Here is an 11,236-nt window from a genome sequence, read left to right as displayed (position 1 = left end):
ACTCTTCAGGACAGCAGGTGAGCGCTGTGAGCAAACATCCCCACAAGCAACGCTTTCTATTTGTAATTCATTACAGGTTCTTGCCTTCCAAATATCCAGTGCTGCTGGCAACTCTGTCCACGACTGCTTAAATAGAAGAGCATTTCTGCTTGGGTGCAAGCATCCAGCACGCACCTTTGAAGGCAGAATAACTTTCTGGTGAAAAATGGCAAAACAGAAATGACTTAGTAGGTTACTTGAAGGGGGAGAAAAAACCCCAAGTTTGCTGCTGTCCCTGGCAGCAGCTCGCAGTGTGCTGTTTGCTCCCCCCCTCTGATGGGGGTTTGTGTAAGTGCGTGTGGTGGTAACTAGGCAAGCCCTGCCCGTTTGGAAATGCCAACTGTGTTCTGATTGTTCCAGCCTCGATCTGCTGTGTGCTTAGATGACATCCAAGTCTTATGGCATTACTTGAACTATAACAATAAGCCAGAGCTGTTCTTTAGAAGGAAAACAAAGGCAGCACTGTATTTTTTTGAGTCTCCACAAAGTCTTGGGGGGTGGGGGGGAGGGGGTGGCGGTGCTGCCTTTCTCCTGCTCTTTCAGCAGGATTAAGTCTGAAATTACCCAGAAGCAACAGGGTGCTCCTGAAAGTCTGCAGCATTGTGTAACTGTTAGACAAACTGATACTCACCAGTACATTTTTTCCTGCCTGCTCAGTGGTGGAGAAAATTAACTTATTTACAATAATGTTCAAAGATAGAGAAAGCTTTTCAGACACAAGGGACCTTGCTTCATTCTGTATTTTACAAACTGACTGCAAGGAGAAGATTTTTGGAAGGAGCTTTGCAGTAATTACGTTAGTCTTTCTTTGTCATTAATGGTTAAAAATCAAAACTTGGAGGTAAGGTATTGCAACAAAGCAGGATCTGGTTTTGTGCCCTTTTTACAGCATGTAGAAGGAGCCACAGCTGCGGTATTAAAACAAAGCAGGAAGAACTGGAAACAAAAAACTGGAAGAAAGGTTTTGTGCTCGGCTGTTAAGCAAGATGCTTCCTCTTGGGCAGAGCAGGCAAGTGGTGCTAAAGCTCCACGGGGTTGTTACCTGGTGATTTTCTCATGGTGGGCTGCTGTGAGTGTTGCCTATTGTGATTCACAGGAAGCGGCGTTTAACAGCAGAAAGTCGTATTCCCGTGCTGTGGCTGCTGCGGCGTACTTGGTACTTAGGCTGCACTGTTTTAGGCTTATACTGCCTTAGAATAAATATTGAGCCTGATCAGTGAAGCCTGACTCTGCTTGGCACTGACTGCTCTGAGAGACAATAGAAAAAATAGAGACTTTATAATATAAATATAACATTAAAAAAGAGACTTTTTTAATAAAGTACTGAGTGGCATTGAGCTGTTTCCCACAACAGCTAGTATTACACTGACTCTCTCCTTCAGTATTTGTGCTTTTTGTAAGCGATCAGCACTTACCTATTACTATTTCTTACTGTAGTTTATAGACAACTTGAGTTTAATTGTACATTCTAGAAAAGAAAAAGTCACAAAGCCATGAAAGAAAGTTTAATGTAACTTTCTTTTAATTGAAGACAAATAAAAGAACCAAGGGCTCAAACACTTTTTAAAAAGACATGTTCTGTTTCCCAATGTCTTCTCTCGAGCAAAATATACAGCATATATATTATATATAACTACATTCAAGTACCAAACAGAATTTACATTTTCCCAAATAGAGAAAATAACGCACACGATTCACATACCTTAAACCCAACCATGCATAAAAGAACACTGCCAACAAATCAGCAGTTGGACATAATTAATCACACTATTGTGTATTATTCTGATGTATCAACAACATCGTGGGAACACATAACACTTAGCACTTGGCAGTTCTCAGTTTATAACGTTTAACCCTGCTTTAAAGTCTGACTCTGTTAGAGACTTACTTTTCTAAGATCTGTTCAAATTTAGGGTTAATAAAAGAAAATCCATCAAATGCAGACTGGTCCATGGACTCGATCAGGTTTTTGTCACTGTAAGACAGTTTTGGCTTCTCACTCAGAAATTCTCTGTCAAAGTTGTTGTAGTCGCTTGCTGACTTCTGTGATGAACAGAGAGGGAAGATAATTTTAGACAAGCTTTGTCATTTCTTTCAGAACAATCTACTTAAATATGAGAGGTTAGAAACTTATTTCTTGAGCTCCCTCCCTCCTCCCCTTCAGAGAAAAAAAATATCTCCTTTTTGCCTATTTTAACAACGCTGTAAGATTATAACTGAGAAACTGCTTATCGTTAGTTGAAAACAAACAGCACCAGGTCACTTGGGAGAAGAACATTTTATAGAATTACCCAAAGATTCTCTGTTGACAAAAGCAATGTAGCACTTACATTTAAGCCCAGCATTTCTTGCTGTTAATCAAAATTTTTAAATTCCTGAACGCATTTTATGCACTGTACTTGTACAGAGAAAAAAGCAACGTCCTATTGCAGCTGATTTGTGACTGGATAAAATATTTGTACACGTTTCATAAAAATTCACATTACTAAAGACGATGTTTTACATTTTGAACCTCCAAAGGTTTGTAGGACCCTTATGTTTCCAGAGTTCCCCTTTCTATGGGAACATGCAAGATGGAGCCTTCTGTTCTCGACAGGGACAGCTCTCCTCCATCGAGTACGTAAGTAGACTTTAAAGAGACTGCATTACCTCCAGACCATTTTACCCGTACCAGTAACAGGGTGGAGGAAAACTGGTTTGGATTTTTACCCAGGTGAGATGAAGCAGCATCATCCCAGGGTGATACAGACAGAGTAATGCACTGTCTGTTCCGTAGCTGTTTTTTTTCAGGTAACGTTAGGCACATACATTACAAATGGTTCTAAGTTCAGTAGCATAGAGAATGCCTCTTTTGCCCACTTGGAGGCTCTGGGATGGTATGTAATGCTTGTGCAGAATGCCTGTGGGCAGTGACCGACTGAGCAGCCCCAAGTTATCGGTCCTTCTCCCACATGGCATTACAGAAGAGAAAAACACAAGAAACTATCAACATTTCCAACATCGAGGCATATAAAACACTATTTTTCCAGTGATCTAAAGATGTAGGATAAATGGATATAAGAACTATTAGTTGATTTTTGCTGAAGATTATAGTCCTGAAGATTATTATCTGCTCCTTGAAAGAGTATAGGAAAACAGTCTTAAGATGATTTCACAGCAGTCAGAGGAATGTAGTGCACTTTTTTAAAACTGAACCATTCAAGAACAATGGGGTTTGAGATGTCACCATCTCATTTATCAAATGTGAGGAGAACCTCGCAGTGGAATAGTTTGAGCAAGGTAAAGAAATCGCCCCTCACCTCTAGGCTGACACGGGCAGTATTGCTACAGAACAAAGAACCACCCACGTACCACTTTTGGCCTGAAAGGAGGGTCCACCTCCCTCTTCTCCAGCGCCGTCCAGTTGATGGTTTTGAAGAAAGGATGATCTCTGATATTCCCAGTCACCCCAAGTCGTCTTGTTGGATCCCTTTCGAATAGCTATAAGAGAAGATAACCTGGTAGAACCTTACATTTCTCAAAAGGTAGGTGGCACTGGAAGAACAGTAGGTATACTGCTGAAAGAACACAGGTTGCTAACGGTAAGCAGACTATTAGCACTTAAGCTGACCTGGCTTTCCACTTGTAAAAGGAATTTGCTGCTAACCAGCTCCTTCCAAAAGCCTAGGTTTGTCCCTTCCTGGACAAATACAGTACTGTGACCCACTTGTTTATCGTCAAGTCCTACCTTTTCTAATATATCTTTTGATTCTTTGGTAATCCAGCGTGGGTAGTGAGGGGTGTCCACTCGGATTGATTCAAACAATTCATCTTCATCATCCCCATGGAAAGGGGATTGTCCAATGAGCATCTCATACAGCAGGACCCCAAATGACCACCAGTCCACAGAGAAGGTGTACCTCAAACCTTGCAGGATCTTGTTCCAGAGAAGTGCAGAGGAAGAAGTGCAAGTAATTAGTAAAAGGCAGCAATATATACCAAAAAACAGAAGAGGGATTTGGCGATTTTAAGAGAGAATCTTAATAACTAGGATATGGGGGGGGGGGGGGGGGGGGGGGGGAGGAATCCAGCTATTTGACAAATTGTTGCCACTGATGCACATCTGGAGTTTTATCCTTGGCTGCTGTTTGTGGAAACGTGGACAGCTCAGTGGACAGGTCTTTGCTCTCATTCGGAAATTTTCTCCATTAACTTTAAATAATCATGTTTTTTTAATCTTGCAGCTATACAATATTTACAAATCTCAAGTACCTTCTATAGAGAAATCAGATTTAATGTGTTTTTTTTCTGGGCTAATTAGACTTTGACGTTTCTGAACTATTAGTCTACAAAGGGATGATTAATCACAATGGCCATTCTAACATCAGTGTGTTAAATCCATCCCTGCCAGATGTGGTAGTGACATACTGACCTCAGGAGCAATGTAGTCTGGGGTCCCACAGAAAGTGCTCGCCTTGTTCTCACCAACAACGTTTTCTTTGCACATTCCAAAATCAGCTATTTTGATGTGGCCTTCTTTATCAAGCATCACATTGTCCAGTTTTAGGTCTCTGCAAAAAGCATTTAAAAAAAAAAAAAAGTTAGGTTTTAAGGACAAGGGAGTAATTTTTGTTTTCAGCTGCATGCAGTTTCTTCACTGATAAACACTTCCCCACATCATACAAAGAGACTTTTCAAGAAGATAATCATCCATCAACGCAATGCCTACAAAACAGTACTTTTGTACCTCGAAGGTGGTAGGGAGAAGGGAAGAATTCTCAGTTGTCAGAGTAAGAGGCTGAGGTGTATATATAGTGTGTGACCTTATAATCCTCAACGTTCGCTTTCAGATCCAAAAGTGCAGCCAGTGCTTCTGTTGCTGCTGGAAGGAGGCGCAAGTTAATGCCCTACCAGCTGACACAGCAGTGCTGCAACACCTCCTTTCCTCAAAAGGAGGATTATTAGATTCTTGGAGGGTTTGGCAGGAGTGTGGAAGTCTGAAGCCTGCCCAGCTTTTAATACTACCTGTGACTTGTTCCTAGTTACGGCATGAGAGGGTTTGTGTGTTGTGGCCACAGTCTGTGAAGTGTCCTAATTCATGTCTTTTTTCAGAATGACACTAGTCAATCAAGTAAGAGCTTTTTAACAGCAGTTTCCAAAAGCTACATTCCCTCCCTTTGGCCGTGATGCATTTTTTTGTCCATCTGGCTGCAAAAGCACATACCAAGGAGGGCAGGCTGAGGAGAAACTGAACAGCCTTTCTGCTTACCAAGAAAGAGTTGAACAGAGCAGATAGATAATTTTACGTGAGAACAGGGCAGTGTTTTCTCCTTGGTACCTTACGTTCCCAGTATCGGCTACTTACACTGCTCAGACAGTGAGCTGCAGCTCGACCCAAGAGTCCCTGATCTAATGCAACGCACCATAAATCCTTCCATGTTTGGACATCAGCTGCTGTTCACCTGAGTAAACTGAATATATTTGAGATGGGGAAAACTCATGGTAACTTCGGGCACTGTGCTTACCTAGCTACAGCAAGGTCTAAAAGCTTTTGTACAGATGTGCCCTTACATGCAACACCTACCTAAAACTGCTCCAAGTCAGGGTCTGTGATTACATCGGTAAATAAACACCCTGTGTGAGACTGGGGGTGGCGAGAGAAGTACCTTTGGTTTTGGTGGCGTCTTGTTGGGAAATGGTACTGTTTCTCTGAAAACATTTCATACTATGAAATCTCCCTCCAGGAACATTCTAATTCAATGTAGGGAAATTTAACAGCAAGCCTAAAAACGTTCTTGAAAATGTGGAGGGATTTTGTGCTGATGACAACATATCCTGGAGTTCGATCCTTTCCTGTATAAAAACCTGCAGGAGGCACTGGGAATACAGTTGGGTACATGAAGTACCTTCCTGGGTTAAGGCTGGCTTCTCTGAGAGGCGGATGGGCTTGGAAGAACCATCTATCTTCACCAAGGAGGATTCCTGTAATGTTCCTCCTCTTTAGAAACACTTTTTTACTAGTCTCTAACTTCAGAAAATTGCTTTAAAGGATGGATGCTCCAACAGATGTTTCCTGTTTCTGAGAAGGGAGATGGACAATACCAGACGTTTTGGCGCATGTTCACCTAAGGCCTTGTGTAACTTGCTCTCAAGCACTCAGCCGTTACTCTTTGTACCTGTTTGTTAGAGGTAAGAGCTACCTGAGAAAGTAGTTACCAAATGGTGCTTTGAAGCTGGGGGTGGGGTGAAAAGGCTGGAGAAAGGAAATTGAGAGGAAAAAGAGTATTAAAATAATCTTCTGATCTCCTGTAGCATGGGTATTTAGCAGTCAATCAGGATGTGGCCCCTGATGTTTAAAACCTGGTGAGGCAGAGGCATCAATATTGGGGTTTCAATGGAAGGGAAAAGCAGACAACTTTCCCCTCGGTGGTTTTCATGAGGCCAGTAGGAAGTGATAGCCTCAAGGACGCTCTCCTTTGTCTCCAAAGTAAATAGACTCATGATTTGAAGGCAGTGTTTAAAAATAACTGAAACAAACCCGCTTTTGTGTAACATAAATAACATTCCATCATTCTAGTTGCCAAGGAAAAAGCACACAGATACAGATTCAGCTCAGGCATGTTAATGCCCTTGGAACAGCATCAGCTCTCTGACAGACAGCTTCTACTCGTTACATCAATCAGCAATTCAAAGATGCATGAAGTGCTGAGACAATTCACAGGTCCCCCACTGGAGCTAGTTGGTACTCACCTATAAATAATGCCTTTGCTGTGAAGAAACTGCAGCCCACATAAAATTTCAGCTCCATAAAACCTGAAAAGACCAAAACATCTTTTATTTGTCAGTTCAGTTAAAACATAGTCAATGCAGCTGGCCAAGAGCTGCCGTACCCATCTCTTCACACAGTGAGAAGTACTGTACACTTCTTTAAATACTAATATAGCTGTATTTCTATAGCTGGATGCTGTAATCTGCAAATTAATCCCTTCACCACACATCTGTAGTATCTAATGCCAAAACAGTAGAGGGACACGACAGCAACTTCCCTTACTGCTTCGGTCCACTTCCATTAGGGAACACTGTCCCTTTTCTACTCTTTAATAGTCTTTATGTTTTTAGTGATACGCAGGTGCCTTTGGATAGGCAGCTACTGGGAGCTCAGTACGTGCGGGATTGCGTTGGGAGGGACTGGGCGCTAGACCCAGACCTCACCTCCCTCTCTGCACCTGCCCAGTTGCAGCAGACAGAGAGAAAAGTAGCATCACTTCAGGGGCATTCTTAAAAAAGGAGGCAGCAATCCAGAAAATGCTAGAAGAATGCTTCCCCCTACCCCTAAAATGTATTAAAAAGTTTGTTGTTTTTTTTTTAATTGAACAAATACAAAACTATTTCTACTGTATAGCAGAATGAATGTTGACCCAAAACTTCAGCGGCAGGTAGAGAGGCTGCCAGACGCAGATGTTTGCTGGACTGCAGGTAAGCTGGAGGGGCTTTGTCCAGACTGTTGTTGGGGAGCAGGGAAGGGAGCTGGCCCTGACCTATAAAGCTGGCTGCTACCAGCCACTATTTGCGCCAGACCCCTTGATCTGATCCCATCCAGGCAGTGTTCCTCACTACAGTGCACACTGACACAAGTAATTTTCCAGTCTAGTTACACGATAGCGCTGCTGCTTACAGGTAGATCCACTGCCCTGCACTGTTACTTCCAAGGTCTTGCATGCACCCCTTCAATGACACAACTCAAACCCTCCTGCTTTTGGGTGAGAGAGGTAGAAACTGACCTAAAACTAAAAAATTACTGTATTTTTGCATCTTTTAATTCTTCAGCTCCAGTGATCTTTAAGCCATAGGTAACTGACACAATTGCACTTGCTAAACAAAGTGCTTACCCATTTTATTAGTATCTTGTGGAACATAGAATGGTTTAGGTTGGAAGGGACCTGAAAGATCATCTAGTTCCAACCCCCTGCCATGGGCAGGGACACCTCCCACTAGACCAGCTTGCTCCAAGCCCCACCCAACATGCAGATTATCTTTCTGTACTATTATGTCAACTTAGCAATACTAGTAAATAATATAAGTGTTGGGTTTTTTTCCCCCACGCTTGATCCAATTTTTCCATCAAAATACTGTACTGAGGGACACTGAAGCTGTACCTTTTGCTTTTCATTGCTAGCTTGTGTAGCATCTCTAGGTACAAGCATCCCATGAAGTAAATCACACTGCTACATAAATTAAGAAGCCCTGACTCCAGAACTTCTTCATTGTATTAAACCAGTGCCTAGAAATACCTTTTCAATCCTCAGCCGCTGAAACTTGAGTGAAAGACTGCAGGTAAGTGGTGCGGAACTAGAAGCAGTAAACCCACAGAGACTAAAATCATTCATGGAGATGGGGACTGAAGGGCTGTGGACTTACGTTGCTCTGTAGAGATCAAAACGCCCCTTGTCTTGTATGTGGAACATCAAGTCTCCTCCGTTCAGGAACTCCATAACAAAGAACAGATGATCCTGTTTGCAAATAACCAGAGAATGGAAAAATGACCAATGCTATTGCACCACACACAAAGTAGCAACGTGGCTGCTGGGGACCAAGCGGCCACTTTCCTCCTTTCCTGAATATCGCTCTATTTCATCCACCCTTAAGATCATATGAGGCTCCTACAGATTTGAGTGGCCTGGTCTTGTACTGCAAAGTTAAATAGCTGATCTTGTATTCTGTGGGTTTCTAGACTTAATATACATTTTAACATATTTACTGACTTCTACCTGTGACAGTCATCTTTTTCTCCCTCACTGAGGGTAAAGGGTAATCAAGGATTTAAATTAAACTGCCTCTTATTCCAGATTGCATAGATGTTTTTCTGATCTCATTCCATTCTCATCAACATATGCGGGGGTCATACTCAATATTTACTTTCCAAAGGCCTGTGAACCGCTGCACAGAACACAAGAAAAGGAAATTTAATTTGCATCACTAAGCTACTTTCACTTGACTGCTAGTAACATCATCCATTAAAAGGCTGAATCTGTTGTGTTGCTGTTGCCATTGGGCTTTTTCTTACCTTTGTCTGAAACGTGCAGTAAAGATGTGTGAGAAATGGATTTTCCCACGCAAGTGCGAGGACCCGCTTTTCCACCATGGTACATTCTACATCATCATCAATTAGCACCACGTCTTTTTTCAGAGCTTTGATAGCAAAGAATTCATTCTTCCCTTTCAGCTCAGCAAGCAGAACCTACGAAAAATAAAAGATGAGATTACAGCACATGTAGGAAAGACTGTTGCTGATGGTATCAATAAGGGAAAGTCAAAGGTGTTTAAAGCAGGTGCAGTGACAATTAGAAAGCACTTAAATGGGAAAGATGAGTGAGATTTAGGAAGGTGAAGTTGCAGGGCATAGAGATGAGGAGATGGGGCTCAAGGACCATGTAACTGACACAGCAGCTTCCCAGGGCAGTTTTTCTGTCAATGTCTTGTGAGTGTATAAACAGAAGAAATGTAAAGCCTCTTCCTTCATTAGAGCTGTAGTGTCACAGACAGCAGGTGACAGAGTCTGCAGAGGTCATGCTGCTCTCCCCGGTCTCCCCCTGCCATTGCCCTGGAGCATTATGAGGCTGTTTCTATACAGAATGTACGAACATAAAACATCCTTTGCACTGCGGTGCATAATGGGCAATTCCTCTGCCTCAATACTAAATAACTGCAAAACCAGTGTGCGTTATGGATCACTTTTGAGTTAAGATTCAGGTGATAAATTTCTACTGTCTTTGACAAAGATGGTTATATTCAATTCTGTCAAAAGTTTATCTACCCAAGCGGCTGTAACATTAAGACCTTTCTGGTTAATGGAAATAGCCCATCGCATTGCAGAGATCAAGCAAAGCAGTCACCTTAAGCTCCTTAAGTTTGTTACATACCTTTCCAAAACTTCCTTTCCCTAGTACTTTATGGAAGACAAAGCTGTCTATGTTGAATTTTCTCCTGCTTGCAATTCGTGATGCTGTCTTGGCTGTGCTTCCCTCCCAGAGTTTATCGTACTCGCTGCTATCTGCTAATTGAAACGGGGAGTTTAAAGTTCAATATAGGCAGAAATAGTGCATGACTCAAATCGCCCACTAAGAATTAAGTACAGACGTGCTATTTCAGTGCATCTGCTGCTGGAATACTGGTGAATCTAAACATGAGTCAACTCCTGCAGTTTATAACAGTTTAAATTACACAAGCATACGTGGTAATGTTGGATTTGAACTGAATCTGTAATCGTTTCTAATGTTGGGTTTGAGCAATACTTAGGCATTACAAACATGAAAGGCCCTAACTTTCTCCTATGACCAAGATACAGAGCAGAATTTGGAGAAAAACATAATTTACAAGGACTGCTTGTAAACAAATTATTTTTCTTCTGTTAAAGAACAGGGCAGTCCCTCAGCCTAAGCAGAGAGGACGTAAAAAAATCCAATTTATGCCCAGATGCTGGCTAAGAAGCAGAATCATGCAGGTTAATCCTTATTATATCCTAAAATTAATAACCGCATATTTTTTTTTTTTTAACCTTCGCTGCATAGATCTGCTGGGTCACTAGCAAGAAGCTGACAATAATCACGAGATGATATTGTGCATGCCCCACAAGCTGCCCAGTGCCTGCAATAACCCAGGGAGGAATCACAGTGGCTGCACCCTGACTTAGTATTAAACCAAACTACTTTTGCAAGAGGTTTTTTTTTTTTTTTTTCTTTTCTGTTCTGGCAAATCAGAACACGTATGAGAAATAATATCAAAATAATTTTCTTACTTGGCATTTCAATAGAATCGGTTCACTGCATGGATGAATATCTAAAATCCTGTACCACCCATTCTCTCTTACTGAGCCCGGTGACTTCCATCTGGTAAAAAGTTACTTCTACAGTTGCATTTATTTTTGCATAAATCATCATAGGCTAGCAGGTATGAAAATAAGGCATATACAATGCTAGAACTCTTTAGCAGTAATAAAAAATAACCTTACTCTGAACCTTTACGGATAGGATTCCAGGTACTACTTAAATTATTTCAGCCATTTAATCTCAAGTAGTATTTTGGCTACTTACATCCTAAAATAGAGAGCACTTGTCATTGGTTCCTAATGGGTTGTGAACAAATCAAGATAATTAACAATGTGCATGACATTTCGGTTACAGGAGGGAGGGAGGGAGGGAAGCGTGTTGTACGTGCGTAT

The 11,236-nt window shown here is 41.7% G+C and overlaps 1 protein-coding gene and 1 long non-coding RNA gene across 2 annotated transcripts in view; one reads left to right on the top strand and one right to left on the bottom strand.

The window, feature by feature from the left end:
* Positions 1–982: 982 nt before the first annotated feature.
* LOC309675421 lies at positions 983–3,526 on the top strand. Its single transcript, XR_014269496.1, has 3 exons — positions 983–1,048; positions 2,560–2,659; positions 3,433–3,526. It is a non-coding gene; the product is annotated as an uncharacterized lncRNA (long non-coding RNA).
* PRKCD (protein kinase C delta) overlaps positions 1,591–11,236 on the bottom strand; it is a gene marked incomplete at its 5' end in the record, with an annotated part of 29,759 nt that continues 20,113 nt past the window's right edge. The window contains 8 exons of the mRNA XM_082487734.1: positions 1,591–2,082; positions 3,391–3,519; positions 3,767–3,955; positions 4,451–4,589; positions 6,769–6,831; positions 8,437–8,528; positions 9,083–9,256; positions 9,939–10,069. Of these exons, the coding sequence (XP_082343860.1) occupies positions 1,924–2,082; positions 3,391–3,519; positions 3,767–3,955; positions 4,451–4,589; positions 6,769–6,831; positions 8,437–8,528; positions 9,083–9,256; positions 9,939–10,069 (1,076 nt within the window). The 3' untranslated portion in view covers positions 1,591–1,923. The remainder of the gene's footprint in view (positions 2,083–3,390; positions 3,520–3,766; positions 3,956–4,450; positions 4,590–6,768; positions 6,832–8,436; positions 8,529–9,082; positions 9,257–9,938; positions 10,070–11,236) is intronic.

This window comes from Vanellus vanellus, assembly GCF_965231255.1.
Source record: "Vanellus vanellus genome assembly, chromosome: 9".
NCBI classification, from domain to species: Eukaryota; Metazoa; Chordata; class Aves; order Charadriiformes; family Charadriidae; genus Vanellus; species Vanellus vanellus.
The sequence above is the reverse complement of the archived record's forward strand: the minus strand, read 5'-3'. Positions and strand labels throughout refer to the sequence as shown.